The 17,901-nt window shown below is 43.5% G+C and overlaps 1 protein-coding gene across 2 annotated transcripts in view; it reads right to left on the bottom strand.

Annotated features, from left to right (window-relative positions):
* The window catches only part of DTD1 (D-aminoacyl-tRNA deacylase 1), a 205,470-nt gene that overhangs the window by 166,530 nt on the left and 21,039 nt on the right, over positions 1-17,901 (bottom strand). For both annotated transcript variants that reach the window (XM_047853831.1, XM_047853830.1), the window contains exon 4: positions 6,912-7,018. In XM_047853831.1, the coding sequence (XP_047709787.1) occupies positions 6,912-7,018 (107 nt within the window). The remainder of the gene's footprint in view (positions 1-6,911; positions 7,019-17,901) is intronic.

Genomic DNA, 17,901 nt, shown 5'->3' with positions numbered 1-17,901 from the left:
CAAAGTGAGTGTTCACACTGAAAGAAAATCAAGAATGATCTTTGTAGCCCAAGAGATCTGGCAAAGTGCCATCCCTGTCCTGTTGGGAGCCTTCTGTGAGGCAGGTGAAGTCCCAGGACTCTGGGTCACCAGCACGCCCACCATGATACCGTGACAAAGATGAACAACAGCAACAACAAAAACTCTGTAATGAAGAAGCTCTGGCTAAGTTTCTGCTTCTGTTTTAGCAACACTTCTGTATAAACAAAGCAGGACTCTTGTCAACATCTGTTTGATAAATCAATATGACAAAATGAACAACTGGAATAAATGACAGGATCTGGGTACCACTCTGGCAACCAGACTTGGAAGCACACTCCTGTGGCAAGTCAACAAGGTAAGCCTGGTTCAGGTCATGCAAAAATTGAGAGGAAACCAATAGAAACTGGGAACTCAAGCCTTAAAAAAAGAATAAAAAAAGAGAAACCTACATTAAATAAAATTTTTTCTATGAAAACAGACTTACGGACATCAACATAATTCTGTCTTATAGTCAAAATAATTCTCATTAGATTTGAACCTCAAAGTGGAACATGCAGGAATGAAGAGCCCTCCTCCCTGCACCTGCGACAGGCGGTCACCTGTGTCCTAGTCTGTCCGCCATTTCACCTTCTGGCTTCCATAGCATGTACTACTAAAAAGGGTACCTCGTCTCCGGAAGTACCAATAAAAAGTACCAATAAAACCAAATGGAGCTCTTTGCCCCACCCACCTCTCTACCCTACATATTTCTTTCTGATCCCACAGAAGCCATGCATGTCTGAAGCTAGGCATTCCAAGGTTCCCAGGCATGGGGATGGATACTTGTTGATAAAACAAGTCTTTGGAGAAAGTTATATATGAAATGATGGTGATATTCAGACAAGCAGAAAATTAAAAGCGCTGGTACCATTTTTCACTGGCCAACTTTACCCCAGCAATGTGTCAATACACACGTGAGCTAATTCAAAGATGAGTATTTCAAAGTTCATTTTTTTCACCTCCTTCTAGTATTTCAATTAAGTGAGGGTTTCAAGCACACTAAATAAATGAGAATATAAATAATTAATGGCAACACTACAAACTAGGTGGGCTCTGGGCCTCAGGGAAGAACTCCTTAATTACAAAATATACCTTCCCATCTGCTCACATATACATGCAACCCCATCTACATGAGACCCAGGCAAACATCCCCCACTTAAGGGGAAGAGTATTTAATTAAAACAAGAGCAGGAATAACCTTCTACCACCAGGAATGGCTCAGTAGGGGGCTGAAATCTCCCAATATCTAGCCACCCATGGAAGAACTCATGCTCTAGCGATCTTTTCTAGGTAATCATCAGCATGTTCCTACCAGAATCATGTTCTTCCGCAAGAATGCAACAAGGAAAAGAACTTCCGTCTGGTGGTTCTGCTACTGCTTCCATGCCCTGTTCCTTTTGGAAATACCTCTTTCAGAGCCACATAAGGCTCTTCTTCCAACTTCTTCTCACAGTCAGAACATACCGTGGGACCCACACAGCAACTTATAAACGCATGGGGCGTGCTGCCAATGTAACCACAGGAAAGCAGGCAGAAGCTGCAGGGCCCGTTCCAAAAGCAAGCAGAGATCTAGTTAAGGCAGGCAAACCACTAGTCACCTGCACCAGCCCAGGCTTCACTAGCAGTAAGTAGCTGCATCACCCATAGAGCTCTGGCACTCATGGAAATAATCTACCTCTAACTGAAGTGCAAGTTTGGAAACAATAACCAAGAATGCCTCCTCCCCTCAGGGTCCTTAAAGGTCAGTGGAAACCTCCAATCCTCTGGGAGGCCTGCCCAACTTGACTGCAAGAGCAGTGGCATTGGCCTTCTGAGAACCTAGGACATTCGCAGACAGCACAGCTCACCCAGCCCATGACACACCCCGGGCTCAGCTTCCAGGACATGGCAGTGAACAAGAACAAGGGAGCCTGAGTTTTAGGAGTGGGGTAGACAGATAAGGAACAAGGAAACAAGCAGATAATAATAGGAAGCCAAGTGCTATGAAATTAATCATCAGAGCACCGTGAGAGAGTAGCCAGCAGGGGCTTACTTGGGATTGAGGGGGTCAGAGGATCACTTCTGAGGAAGGAGGAGACACTGACATTGAGACAAGAGCCAAAGGTAGCAAAGAGCTCAATCTGTTCTCAGAACAGAGAGGCAGTGACAATAGGTAAAGCATAGGGACTCAGAGGCAGATGGCAGCGGAGCAGGGCAGGCAGAGCCACAGAAGTCTGGGCATTCAGGCCATGGTAAGTGACAGGAGGGAACTTAGATTGTAATCTAAATGCATCTGGAAGGCACTGAAGGGCTTCCAGGAGAAGCATGACATAGTCTTCTGACACAGCCTACTCTGCCATATAACTACTCTTCATCCCTCTCTCTGTTATTAACCTTCCAGATTTATATTGCCCTAGATCTACCACCAGGAGCAGGAACTGGGTCACAGCACTTCTTTCTCTCCCTCAAGTACCCAGTACACTCTCATGTACTAAAATGATACTTGATGCATAAATACACACACACACACACACACACTGCACATCTGTTCAGATGGTTTAAAGAGCCTGTATTTAAAAATAGAAAAATAACCATTTCTCTACAATGTATGTAGTTTTCACTACTAGCTGGGTTATACTGAGAAAATAAAACAGAATTAAAAGCTCAGAATAGAAAGTCATACTTACCTATCAGTGAAAAGAATTTGGCTGCAGTATTCCTACCAACACAAAAGCAAACTAGCTATGTGCCCAAAGAGGAACCCCCATCTTACTGAGAATGGAAAGGCAGAGACAAACCATAGGCAAAGGCCGGCATCCACCATCACAACAGCCCTCCATGCCTACTTGCCACCACCTACTGGAGAGTGAAAGACACAGATCTGCGTACTGTTGCAGGGTCTGAGACTCCCAGGCCAGTTAACTAGTAAAACAAATGAAATTGATAGAGCACAATTCATGCGTTTGAAAAGAAAGCTCCTAAAAGACAGCCTCAGAAATAACTAAAATAAAAGACTTTCTGGGGCACCTGGCTGGCTAATCAGTGGAGCATGAGACTCTTGGTCTTAGGATTGTGAGTTCAAGCGGCACATTACATGTAGAGATTACTTAAAAATAAAATATTTGAAAAAGGTGGAAGGGCGTCTGACATTTAGAATGAAAAAAAAAAAGCCTGACTGAAAATTTTCTTCAAATAGAGTTAAAGCAGAATAATAAATCAGAACTACAAAACAGCAATCAAACCAAACCAGAGAGAGTAGCCAAAGGCAAGAGGAAAACCAGGAAAGAATGGTGCCCCAGAAAATAAGGTTCAAGACCATGTCCAGGGGCAAGCGGGCCACAGTGGCAAGAGCTGCTGAGTGGTCATGTCATCAGGGCCTGCCAGCCCCGAGTCAGACAATGTGGAGCTCAGGGGGCCTTGGTGGGGGCCTTGGCGGGGACCTTGGCGGGAGCCTCTGCAGGTTACAGTATACACTGAGCAGGCAGCAAGAAGAAAGGAAATAGAGGCATTTCTCAACTGGAAATACTCAGGAAGGTTTAAAAGCCAAGGGAATCAGATGGATGAGTGAGGGAGACACACTGACTGGACAAGATGACAAAGGGCTTAATGGAGGCTGCTGGGAAGGGAGGAGGTTGGAGAAGGTGCCACAGACCAGACTAGTCTGGCCCCATCCAATGCAGTCCCATGGGGCCTTACATGTAGAAGGGCCCACCCTTGGCTTAATGCTCTGCTGTCAACATCCTGAAATTCTTTATTATTTTTTTTAACAAGGGGTCCCTCCCTTTCATTCTGCACTAGGCCTCACAAATTACAGAGCTGGTCCTGGCCTAGGAGAGGCACTGGCCTCAGCACTGAGAAGGGCAGTTCTGCCCTTCTTCTCTGTGGCTTCTTTCTCTGTGAAGCAGAAAGACAGCCATCTCCTATGAACAAGCAAGAGAGCAGACAAGGAGGAAAAGGTTAATATTCCATGTAGGGTGAAGAAACTTGGTAGACTTCATCTTAACCCAATGATCAAGGGTAACATCACCTATACTAAGACAAATCAGTCTCGTACTTCCTTATGATGCACTGAGAAGGGCACATCAGTTTTGTGCTATTTGCTATTCCTGTCAAATACATAACCTCAATGTAAACAGAGAAAGCCCAAATTGAGGAATATTCTACAAAACAGCATACCAGTACTCTTTTTTTTTTTTTAATTTTTTTTGAAACATTTATTTATTTTGGAGACAGAGAGAGACAGAGCATGAACGGGGGAGGGTCAGAGACAGAGGAAGACACAGAATCTGAAGCAGGCTGCAGGCTCTGAGCTGTCAGCACAGAGCCCGACGCGGGGCTCAAACCCACAGACCGCGAGATCATGACCTGAGCCGAAATCAGACGTTTAACCAACTGAGCCACCCAGGCGCCCCTAGCATACCAGTACTCTTAAAAATTGTCAAGGTTATGAAAGACGAGGAAAGGCTAAGGAACTGTCCCAGATTAGAGAAGAGAAATGACAATTAAGTGCAATGTGGCATCACCCTGAAATAGAAAAAGGACATTAGAGGGAAAAAAAACCTAGTGAAATTTAAATAAGGTATGTAGTGTAATTAATGGTATTATATCAATTTTAATCTCAATGTTCAATCAGTGGACATGATTATGTAAGACAGTAAAATTAGTGCAAGCTGGGTAAAGTATACATGGGAAATGTGACACTTTTCTTTACATCTCAAATTATTCCAAAATAAATTTTAAATTTTCACGTAGATTTTTCATTTGTGATTTTCTTTAATGTTATCAGTAATTCCAGGAACCTTGATTATCACCTTTGAAGTCCAGCACTACCACGTCAGACGTGTTCCTGCTTCTCTATCAATCCAAAGAATCAGTAACAAGAAAGAATGGTTATGTTCCCCTTAAAAATTATAACTTTGACCTAAGAAAAAAAGACAACAGCTAAACTATTTTTAAAAAATCACTCATGGGTAAACTGCTTATTTTTTTTTTTTAGTTTAAATACACTGAATAAGAATATAAAAATTAAAAATAAACCATGCCCCCCCCAATGCACAGGAACCACAGACATTTTAATCCAAAAAAGGCTGGGAGGTGGCAAGCATTCAGAGACTACTAGATATCTCTTCAAAAACAATGTCCAGTGACCTCAGATTTTAGGCAATAATTTTCTGCTTTCTGATTTTTAAAACCGGGTTTGAATCCTAGTTCTGCCTCTTAGCAGCCATGTTACCTTAAGCTGCTGCTTAAGCTTTGTGCTGCAACTTCCTCAACATACCCAATGATAAAGATTAAATTACTTAACACATTAAAAAAAAAAAACTGAGAGCAATACTGGCATGTGGGAAATTATATTGGGAGAGGCAGGGATGAAATTAGGAGGACACCAGATTTTGGCCTGGATGACAAGATAAATGGTAGACAGAAGGAACATTCTGATGGTGGGGCGGCAGGAGTTTAGTTTTAGTTTTCTGCATTTGAGAGGACCATCAGCTGCAATCTGTGAATGGACCCAAGCCAGTTTGATTTTGCGTAACTATTAGGTTCTTCTTGGTTGATAACAATAAGGACCCAAAATGGATGAGAGTCTGCTATTCTCCTATAGACTAGTATCAGGTTATACTAATGGCAAATCTCAGATCAACTTCTGCCATTCCGCAGTCTTTGATATTTAAGATAAGAATTTATTAGCAAACAGGCACAAAATAATTCACACAAACTGTTTTGTAAGGCTTACAGAGCCTTAGTACTCTGTCCCAGTGGCTGGACTGGGGACTATGTAGGTTTCAGACACTGTCCGTGAAGATTCAGGCTATGGTAGCTCAGTTGGTTAAGCGTCCAACTCTTGGTTTCGGCTCAGGTCATGATCTCAGGGTTCGTGATATCGAGCACCACATCAGGTTCCCCACAGACAGTGCAGAGCCTGCTGGGGACTCTCTCTCTCTCCCTCTCTCTCTCTGCCCCTTCCCCACTTGCGTGCGCACATGCACTCTCTCTCTCAAAATAAATAAATAAACATAAAAGAAAAAGATTCACACTATGGACTCTGTCATTTCTCATACTGTATTCTTGTGAAGAGAGTATCTCAAAAGTACTTTATTCAATAAATACCAATGAAAAAACATTATAACTTTAAACAGGTGACATACAGCTTTAAATTTATATAATACTTCTCCCACCTACTGCATCATTCCACTTCATAGCTTTCTAGCAAGGGAGGGAGAGACAAGGGGAAGAAAGAAATGTCCCTTCAGTTCTCATTCCTCTGCCCACTTGAAGGCTAAGTGGGCACATGAATTAAAGCCTTAAGAAGTGTTAAGCATCTATAAGAACCATTCAGGTTGCAAGAACTATCACAGATTTCCTTTCTCTATTTTAATTAAGAATTTTCCTTGAAGCTTAGAGAGAGCTGGCAGCAAATCCTGATGAGACAGTACTTTAGAAAAATGAGGATTCACAACCAACCTCAGGTGACACATGTACCGACACCTGGGACAAAACCCACTCCAGGAAACCATTCCGAACTGGTGAACAGGCCAGTCCAGGGCTCAGTGCAGTTATGCCACTACTCTGCTGCCACCCAGTGGCGTGTAGGCACCAACGCACCTCACGGGGAAAGGAGCCCAGAGGAAGAGCTTGGCTCTTGTAAAGGACATGTTCCCTGGAACACAAAGTCAAGGGAGAAGTGCTGTCGAGCCTACCACAGCACCAAGGACATGCAGTGTAAACAGATGCATTCTTGGGAAGGGATGCATTAAAATAGGTATCAGGTTACTACAGTGAAGTCCTTACTCCACCTCAGATTGAGAACTGCTCCAGGGATTCCAGTGAAACCAAAGCCAGAAGACAGACCCAAGAGAGTCCAGGCTTACCTGCTTTGGGTCAGAGGCAGCAGCGCCAGGTGCTGGGGACTCCAATTCTACAGTCACAGGCCCATCATTCTGAATGTGGACTTGCATGTAGGCACCAAACTTGCCATCTGAAAGAGCAATGCAAACAGTTATGAGAGAGGGAAGCCCCAGGTTACTCCTATCTAAAAAGCCACCCAGATCAATGGGATCAGAAACGGGAGGAATACGACTAGACAGTAACCATGGGGAAAGGTGATCAACTCCAAAAATAGGGAGGGAAATGAAAAATTAAACAGCAGGGGTGCCACTGCATGCCCTACAGACTTGGCAAGAATGAAAAGATCTGAGAACACCAGGGTGGGGACATGTGGGCTTACGGGACTATAAAATAGCGGGAAGGTAAATTGGTTTAACCACTTTGGAGGGCATGGTGGTGCTTGAAGAAACTCTACAAGTCTGGAATTCCCCCCTGAAGAGTCTACTCAGAAACTCTTATACAAAAGGAATGTTTAAGGGTGTTTATTATGGCAGTGTTTATAACAGAAAAAGTCGACACAATCTACCCCTCATTGGGGGATAAACGCATAAACTCTACTTTAATTCCTCAGTGGAATACTGTGTGGCAGCCATATCCATTATTTAATTAAATAATAATTAAGTTATTTATTATAAATATTAATAAATTATATACATATTACATATATATACATATTACATATATATATGTGTGTGTGTGTATATATATATATATATATATATATATATATATATATACCTCTCTCCAAAAAAATGTGAGCAGGAAAGGTGAATGCCAAACACAGGACAGGAGCCACATTCATACTGAAGAGAAGGCAGAGGATGGTGGGATTTGAGAAAGACAGACCTCAGATAAATATGACTAACTGGGTAGTGAGTACACTAGTATCTACTTTCTGCATGCTTCATAATTTAAAATTTTCAAACAAATTAAATAGAAAAGGAAAAAGATAAGGTGAGGAGGGAGGTCCTGCTTCCTCACTGTTGGAACCATTCAGCTCCCTAGGACTCATTTCAAAATGGCTATGGGCTGCCCCAGAAAAGAGCACCTCTCTATGTCCTATTTCAAACCTTCTAACACTCAAACCCACTCAATTGTGTCTATCAATCCCCAAATGCTAAATTACACTTATAAAGAAAGCCAAGGGGTGGCTGGATGGCTTAGTCGGTTGAGCATCAGACTCTTGTTCTTGACTCAGGTTAGGTTTCATGGTTTGTGAGATCAAGCCCTGCATCAGGCTCAGCACTACCAAAGCAAGCCTGCTTGGGATTCTCTCTCTCTCCCTCTGCCCCTCCTCACCTCAGTCTCTCTCAAAATAAATAAATAAACTTAAAAAAAAAAAAAGCCAAGAATATGCCTTGAGCGATGATGCCATGGAATATCAGAATGTCAACTCCACACATCCAAGTACCAATGTTAAGCCCTGGGTCTAAACACTGTTGATGACACATACGGATGCTTACTCAAAGTAACACACTGGTCATGACAATTTCTCTCTAACAAATCCAAAGTAAGAGAAGAGCTGGGTCCTTGGGGCACCTGGGTGGTTCAGTCAGTTAAGCATCTGACTCTTGATTTCAGCTCAGATCATGATCTCACAGTTTGTGAGTTCCAGCCCTGAGATGGGGGTCTATGCTGACATCATGGGACCTACTTGGGATTCCCTCTCTCTCTCTCTCTCTCTCTCTCTCTGCCCCTCCCCTGCTTGTGCATGATTCTCTCTCCCTCTCTCTCTTCTCTGTCTCTCAACATAATCAAAACTAAAAACATTTAAAAAAGAAAGAAAGAAAAGAGTTGGGTCCAGAGTGAAATAGAAGTCCTCAGAAACTGAGAACCATCAGGAACTCTTCTGCTGCCACCCACCATTAAGGAGCAAAGAGAGCATATGAGATCCAGTCCACATTTGAAAATCGCTCACCGCTTTTCACTCATAGCAACCCTGTGCCAGGCATGGCGCTAGAGAGCAAAGACTCAGCTCAAAGGCACAGATAGCCCTGGCGCTCATGAACCCTGTGGTCTAGTATGGAAGACAGTTGGGCACATTGTGGTGACAATGCAGCATGGCAGAGACCTTGAGGGATTCTGGCTCTGCAGGCCAGAGGAGGGTACAAATCCCCCTTGGGGGATTCTTGGATGAGGCTTCACAAGGTCCAGGACTTGAAGGACAACAAAGACCCAGGCTGGAAGAGGACAGGCCCCGCCCCAACAAGTTCTGAGTCCTGGGGCAATTTTCCTGACCTCCCAATGGCTCAGTTTCTTGCCTGTATCACAGGGATGCTAACAAGAGGGACTAAATCACAGGGAAAATGTAATGAAACAGTGCATGCAAGTGCTTAGGACAGCGGCTCACATATGGTGTGTGCAAAACCAGCATTTGCTCTTGTTATTATAAGAAGTCATGTTTGAGAGGCTCCACACAACCAGAACCATGCTTCCCTGTGCCCTGCCAAGTATGCCTTGAATAAAGAATACCACGGTCACATACTTTTGGAAAACCACATTTGTTTGAACTCTCCCTTAGAGAATCACAAAGCACAGCAGCAAGTAATAGGCTGTCAAGACATCCTTGAGTAGAGAAATCTGTTTCGTTTCTTTACCCTGCTGGTTCCCAAACTCCCCTAGGCAAGGAGCTCTATTTTCAAACAAAACATCCTTTAGAGGGCAAACGACCCTCTGGGAGAGGTCGAGGAAAAGAAAAGCACTAAATGGACACACTAACCCAGGGCAGGCCAGCTTGGAGCCTTTCTGGCTCCTTTCCTTCCTGGAGAGCAGCTATGCTCTCAGGTCCTGGGGTCCCCCCAGTACCAGACCCACCATTGCATGAGGAGATCTCTGTGAGCATTTGCTCCTACCACAACTGCACAATTTTCATCTCTGATTCTTTCCCCTGGTATCACTCCCTCCAAAGATCCTTACCCTCATGGAGGGTCTTAGCAAAATGGGCACACCAATGTTTTCTTCAACGTACAGACAGCAGCATTAAAAAATACATTAGAAGCACCCACGTTGTTCACAACTTTTACAGGCAAGATTAACTTAGTTCCTACTGGGTAGCCCAATGTGCTCAAACAATGGTGACTTTTCTTGAACTCCTATCAGATTAAAGTGGCCATTCAAATCTACAGAGCGTTTGTTTTATCCATGTCAGACTAGCAAAAAAGACATCAGCTGGGAAGGAAATCATGTGTTTAATTGCATGCTAAAATTATGGCTACAATTAGTAGCAAATTTCAGCCGCTGCACTCCTCAGGGAAGATGAAGGCAGACTCAGGAGGAAAGGAATTATTTCCGACCTTGAATTTCTGTTGCCAGGATTACAGCATATGCTTCACCGTGTTTATCATTCCAAGTAGTGAGAAATTTATCTTCTTTTCCTGTTTTTCTTCAGTTATGAACAGAACTATTATCTGGACTTCCATTTGTACAGACAATAAATCCAAAGACATGTTTTAAGAGGTCTTAACATGGGTACATTTTTTACAGTTCAGATCAAAGAGTAAAGCCCCATGAAAAATTATACTGGCCAGGGGAAATAAAAACATTTTTAAAAAATAATCTTAAAAGACAGCAACAAATCTGCAAAACTACATCTGGGCTCAAGTGGTGATATGATCAAGTCGTCCTTAAATATAAGTCCCAGGGTTCTATCCAGAGCTGGAGGAGAAGCACGTGTCAGGCATGTTTGTGCCACATGCTCCAGCTGGAAAACTCCCAGCTATGAGCCCCAAACCTGCTGTGACCTGGTTTCCAGCAGCCACTATCCAAGGGCCTTACCAGCTCCAAACCAATGCGCCCCGTTAATGTGCAAAGGCTGACATCCCTCCCTTTCAACAATGCTTGACTGACAGTCACCACTCCCCGAGAAGCCCTGCCCTGCCTCTCCGTGCCCGTTTGTTCAAGGATGATAGCAGGACAGTCACCACAAGGAAGATGCATGTTAGTACAGGCATGGCACTGGGTCCACAGCCAGGCAGTCAGAGTACAGGAAATCTGAGTCTCTGTTACTACTGTCATTCCCACCACTCTCCATGGTAGAATATGGACAAATGGGGGCAGGGAGAGTGCAGGGGGCAAGAAAACCACACCGAAAGAACATGCTACTGAAGAAAAATGGAGAACAAAAGGCATGATGGTCATTTCTTGGCCTGGCTGGGAGCAAGCCCACTCATTCTGCTTTCCAGAGCCAGCCTGCAATGGCCAAGATCAGGCTAGGACTCAGCCTACCTCTAGGGACCAGCCTACCTTTGGGCCAGCCCATCTAAGTACATCCCCAAAGGCAGCTCCCTCTGTCACTAAGGCAAAGTCCTCACCACCAAGGCTACCTCTTTGTTCTACCTTAAAGCTATTCAGAGCCTGGGCAGGCACAGAAGAGGGTTATTTTTTTTTAATGTTTATTTATTTTTGACAGAGAGAGACAGAGCATGAACAGAGGAGGAGCAGAGAGAGAAAGAGAGAGAGAGAGAGAGAGAGAGAGAGAGAGAGAGACAGAATCCAAAGCAGGCTCCAGGCTCTGAGCTGTCAGCAGAGAGCCTGACACGGGGCTTGAATTCACAGACCGCGAGATTATGACCTGAGCCAAAGTTGGATGCTCAACCGAGCCACCCAGGCACCCCAGAAGAGAGTTATTGATGGGGGACCCAACATCGGGTGCATAGGCTGGGAACCAAGAAATCAAGAAAATGTGTGGAAGTGAGGTACTCAAAATAAGCATGTGGCAAGGCGAAGGCCACTGCAGCTAAAGGAGTGTGGTCTAGACCCACAGGCTTGCATCACACCTGGAGCCCAGAGGAGTGTGACCCTGCTGGGCCACAAGTACTATGGCAGCTCTGTCCACCAGCATAGAACTGCTTCTCTAGAGTGCTCCTGGCCCTATATCCCCAGAGGGCTCAGCCAATTCAGGGTGCCACCAGTAGGGCACGGATTCCCAGGTGGGCTGATCTGGCTCAAGGGAGCCTGTAAAGCAGAGGCATGGGCTCTGGGAGCCATCAGCAAAGACCAGCAGCTCCAGCAATGGCACTTCCTAAATGACTTAGCTGGGAAATTATTCAGTTATCAGAGAAAGAGTACATGGCAGGCCCTGTCAGCCAAGTTTCTCTGAGAATGAGAGCCAAGCCTAGGTCGACAGCATTAGAACCACTGTCAGATTCCATTCCATGTCCAGGCCCATGGAGGGAACTCAAACAGCGATCTCTGGAACTTGTGGCTTCTCCTCAGACTCTGTCCCCCTTACCAGTGGTCTCTGCTTATCTGTGCTTATCTCTGTTGTGGTTCAATCCACTCAAGAGAAATACCACCTCTGAGCAGCAGATGTCTCAGGTGTGGGATTCCATGGCCAGAGAAAATGGGGAACGAGTCCCGTGGCCCAGGATGGAAAGTGCCTACTCCCAGGAGTCAGGGTACCTGTCACCAAAGGGGGCCAGCCCAATTCCAAACCAAAGAGCTGGAAACAGGGGCTTCCAGGGGAAATGGCCTACAATTAATCTCTCACTAGGATATTAAACTCTCATCTGAGCTAAAGTTCTGAAGTCAGATTCAAGGCAATTGTTATAGCCCTCCTTGCATTACATGGAAGCTCAAGGCAAAGTTTTCTCTGACCATCAGGGCTTTGCTTGGATATCTCTGAGCTATACTGGGGTCCCAGGCATCATTCTACCTGGGATAACTGCATGGAAGGCAACCAGGTCTCCACACTGAGGCACCAGTGAGCCTGTGTGGGGACAATGTAATGTCTGAGGCCCCAGCGGACCTACATGGGCCTTGTGCAATGCCTGTGCAGACCTACTGAAAGAGCCTGATCCCACGGGGCAAGGACACCCTTCCACCACCATATCATCACTCAGGGGCTCCCATGAGGCTCGGCCAGTTAACGTGTCTGACTCTTGGTTTCAACTCAGGTCATGATCTTACAGTTTGAGGGTTCAAGCCCCACATCAGGCCCTGTGTTGATAGTTCAGCCTGCTTGGGATTCACTCTCTCTCTCCCTCTCTCTGCCCCTCCCCTGCTCATTCTCTCTCTCTCTCTCTCTCTCTCTCTCTCTCTCAAAATAAATAAACATTAAAAAAAAAAAAAAGTCTGTCCAGCAAACAATCCCTTAAAGCAAGGTCAAAGAACAAATAACAAAATGGATGAAAAATATCTACAACTCACAGCATATATTAAAAGCTCACAGAAATAGGGGTGCCTGAGTGCCTCAATTGGTTAAGCATCCAACATTGGCTCAGGTCATGATCTCATGGTTTGTGGATTTGAGCCCTGAGTGAAGCTCTGTACTGACAGCTCAGAGCCTGGAGCCTGCTTTGGATCCTGTGTCTCCCTCTCTTCCTGTCACTCCCACACTCGTGCTCTGTCTCTCTGTCTCTCACAAATAAATGTTTAAAAAAAAAAGGAGCAGGGGGCAAGATGGCAGAACAGCATGTAAGTTTTTTTGCATCTCTCGTCTTTGAAATGCAGCCAGGTCAACACTAAACCATCTTGCATACCTTGAAAACTGATTTGAGGATTAACACAACAATTAGCACAACGTGAACCACAGAAATCAGCAGGTACATGGCATGGAGAGGTGAACTGGGGGATAGAGAAGCTGCGGAGGGCAGGGAACTGTTTCTGCTTACGGAGAGAGGACAGAGACGGGGTGGAGGGGGGAGGGAAGTAACGGGAAAGCACCCCCACCTCCATAAGCAGTTGGAAAGGAAAGGAAAAGTATGCAAGGGACTGAACAACAAAGAGAGAAAGGCGAAAGGGAGGGTTTAAATTCCATTAAGACTCTATAAACAGGGGGAGTGCAGAGTCTGAAACTCCACAGCTTAATAACTGGTGTTGCTCTAGTGGGAAGGGCAAATTCCCAAGAGCAGAGAGCGAGGTCCAAGGGGTCCTCGGGCCACAGAGGGAGAGGCAATTCCCCTGCTGGGAGGACATTTGGTAGAGGCTGTGCGGCTCCCCAACAGGCAAAGGTCCCAGCAGACCCTGGGGAACCACATTTGCTGGTGTTGGAACAAGGACGTTAAGGGGGAAGTCTCATGTCAGATGTATGTTGTGATTTTCCATAATCCCCGAAATGCTGCTGCTACACGATTGTGTGAACTTTTTCTGGGGCAGGCTGGCACGTAGCCACAGTCTCTGGGCATTGGCCGCAGCATGATCCCACGAACATTCCTGGGGTCAGGTGGGCACCCAGCCATTGCTTGGTGAGATCCTCCGTTGGAGGGTGAGAACAGGTCATAGCTGCAGTCCTTCAGATGTGAGGGGTTGGGAAACAGCTGCATCTGAGATAAAACTCAGGAGGGAGGTGGAGCCTGGCAGCCTGACAGCTTGATCACGGACAGTGTAAAAGCTGGAGTGAACAGAAGCCAAAGACAAAGGCAGGTGCTTGATTGCCAGGAGGGGAGAAAACAGAGCTCTGATACTAGAGACTGGGTAGCGGGGTGACATCATTTTCACCCCTCCTATGTATGCACATACACGACTACATGCACCACAACGGTCCACCCCAGTAAACTAAGCAGCGCCATCTAGTGAAGAACAGAGCACTAAGCCCCACCCAACTGGGCCAACTATGCTCTTGAGGAACACCACAAGTCTCTCCGCCTGTTTAGTTTACAGACCATAAAGTGCTTCATAGTTTGACTTCTAGGGGAAACCAATGTAATTTTAATCATATTTTAGTCTGTTTGCTGGTCCATCTATTTAATTTTTTTCTTTCTTATTCTTGAATACAGAAAGAGAAAAAAATCATTTTTATTTTCCATTTTTATTAAAAAGATTTTTATTTAATTTTTTCCTAGTATGTTTTTTATTTTTTTGTAAATTTTTTTTTTTTTTTGTAAATTTTTTTTCAACGTTTATTTATTTTTGGGACAGAGAGAGACAGAGCATGAACGGGGGAGGGGCAGAGAGAGAGGGAGACACAGAATCGGAAACAGGCTCCAGGCTCTGAGCCATCAGCCCAGAGCCCAACGCGGGGCTCGAACTCACGGACCGCGAGATCGTGACCTGGCTGAAGTCGGACACTTAGCCGACTGCGCCACCCAGGCGCCCCTGTAAATTTTTTAAATTCTAGTTTATGTTCATCATTTCATTTTGTTTTACTGTATTCATTTTTTTCAAATTTTCAAATGTTTTCCTTTTTATTTTTTCCTTTTTTTTTCTTATCTTTTCCTTTTTTCTCTAATCTGTCAAGCTCCTTTCAACAAGCAGACCATAACACACCTAGGATCTACCATCCTTTATTGATTTTTTTGTGTTGTTTTTAATTATTTTTTTTCTCTGTTAATTCCTTTTCTTCCTTCAAAATGACAAAATGAAGGAATTCACCCCAAAAGAAAGAACAGGAAGAAATGACAGCCAGGGACTTAACACAGATACAAGCAAGATGTCTGAACCAGAATTTAGAATCACGATAATAAGAATACTAGCTGGGGTTGAAAACAGAATCCCTTTCTGTGGATTCTAATTTCATCCTAAAGTAGTAGAATACACATTCTTCTCCAGTGCACATGGAACATTCTCCAAAACAGATCACATAGTGGAACACAAGAAGTAAAAGTGAGTCAGGATGAAATAAAAAATTCTATAACTGAGCTACAATTTCAAATGGGAGCCACAGCAGCAAGGATGGATGAAGCATAGAAGTGAATCAGCGATACAGAGGACAAACTTCTGGAGAAAAACGAAGCAGAAAAAAAGAGGAAGACTAAGGCAAAAGAGCACGATTTAAGAATTCGAGAAATCAGTGACTCATTAAAAAGGAGTAACATCAGAATCATAGGGGTCCCAGAAGAGGAAGAGAAAAAGGGGTAGAAGGGTTATGTGAGCAAATCATAGCAGAAAACTTCCCTAACCTGGAGACAGACACAGACATCAAAATCCAGGAAACACAGAGGACTCCCAATAGATTCAACAAAAACCGACCATCAACAAGCCATATCATAGTCAAATTTACAAAATACTCAGGCAAGGAAAGAATCAGGAAAGCAGCAAGTGAAAAAAAAAAAAAGTCCTTAACCTACAAGGGAAGACAGATCAGGTTCACAGCAGACCTATCCACAAAAAGTTGGCAGGCAATAAAGGAGTGGCAGGATATATTAAATGTGCTCAATTGGAAATATGCAGCCAAGAATTCTTTATCCGGCAAGGATGTCATTCAAAATAGAAGGAGAGATAAAAAGTTTCCCAGAAAAACAAAAATTAAAGGAGTTTATGACCACTAAACCAGCCCTGCAAGAAATTTTAAGGGGAACTCTCTGAAGGGAGAAAATGCAAGAAAAAAAAAAAAAAAAGACCAAAAGCAACAAAGACTAGAAAGGAACAGAGAACAACACAAGAAACCTCAACTCTACAATCAACATAATGGCAATAAATTCACATATTTCAGTACTCATTCTAAACGTCAATGGACTAAATGCTTCAATCAAAAGACATAGGGTATCAGAATGGATAAGAAAACAAAATCTGTCTATATGCTGTTTACAAGAGACCCACTTTAGACCTAAAGACACCTTCAGATTAAAAGTAAGGATATGGAGAATAATCTATCATGCTAATGGTCACCAAAAGAAAGCCGGATTATATCAGACAATCTAGACTTTAAAATAAAGACTGTAACAAGAGATGAAGAAGGGCATTATATCATAATTAAGGGGTGTATCCACCAAGATCTAACCATTGTAAACATTTATGCTCCAAACGTGGAAACATCCAAATATATAAATCAATTAATCACAAACATAAAGAAATTAATGAATAATAATACTGTAATACTAGGGGACTTCAACACCCCACTTACAACAATGGACAGATCATCTAAACAGAAAATCAACAAAGAAACAGGGCTTTGAATGACACACTGGACCAGATGGCCTTAACAGATATATTCAGAACATTTCATCCTAAAGCAGAATACACATTCTTCTCCAGTGCACATGGAAAATTCTCCAGAATAGATCACACGGTGAGACACAAATCAGCCCTCAACAAGTACAAAAAGATCAAGATCATACCGTGCATATTTTCAGACCACAACGCTATGAAACTCGAAACCAACCACAAAAAAAATGTGGAAAGATAACAAATACTTGGAGACTAAAGACCATCCTACTAAAGACTGCACAGGCTAACCAAGAAGTTAAAAAGGAAATTAAAAAGTATATGGAAGCCAATGAAAATGATAACACCACAGCCCAAAACCTCTGGGATGCAGCAAAGGCAGTCATAAGAGGAAGTATGTAGCAATCCAGGCCTTCCTAAAGAAGGAAGAAAGGTCTCAGTTACACAACCTAACCTTACACCTTAAATAGCTGTAAAAAGAATAGCAAATAAAACCCCAAACCAGCAGAAGACAGGAAATAATAAATATTAGAGCAGAAATCAATGCTATCAAAACCAAAACAAAAAACAACAACAACAACAACAACAACAAAACAGTGGAACAGATCAATGAACCAGGAGCTGGTTCTTTGCAAGAATTAACAAAATTGATAATCTCCTAGCCAGTTTGATCAAAAAGAAAAAGGAAAGGACCCAAATAAATAAAATCAAGAATGAAAGAGGAGAGACCACAACCAACACAGCAGCAATACAAACAATAAGACAATATTATGAGCAATTATACACCAATAAAATGGGTAATCTGGAAGAAATGGACAAATTCCTAGAAACATATACACTACCAAAACTGAAACAGCAAGAAATACAAAATCTGAACAGACCATAACCAGTAAAAAAAAAAAAAAATTAGTGGCCAAAAATCTGCCAAAAAATAAGAGTCCAGGGCCAGATGGCTTTCCAGGGGAATTCTACCAAACATTTAAGGAAGAGTTAAAACCTATTCTCTTGAAGTGTTCCAAAAAACAGAAATGGAAGGACAGCTTCCAAACTCTTTCTATGAAGCCAGCATCACCTTGATTCCAACCAGACAGAGACCCCACTAAAAAGGAGAACTGTAGACCAATTTCCCTGATGAACATGGATGCAAAAATC

Source organism: Prionailurus viverrinus, chromosome A3 (genome assembly GCF_022837055.1).
Source record: "Prionailurus viverrinus isolate Anna chromosome A3, UM_Priviv_1.0, whole genome shotgun sequence".
NCBI classification, from domain to species: Eukaryota; Metazoa; Chordata; class Mammalia; order Carnivora; family Felidae; genus Prionailurus; species Prionailurus viverrinus.
Note: the sequence above shows the minus strand (reverse complement) of the source record. Positions and strands in the feature narration are given on the sequence as shown.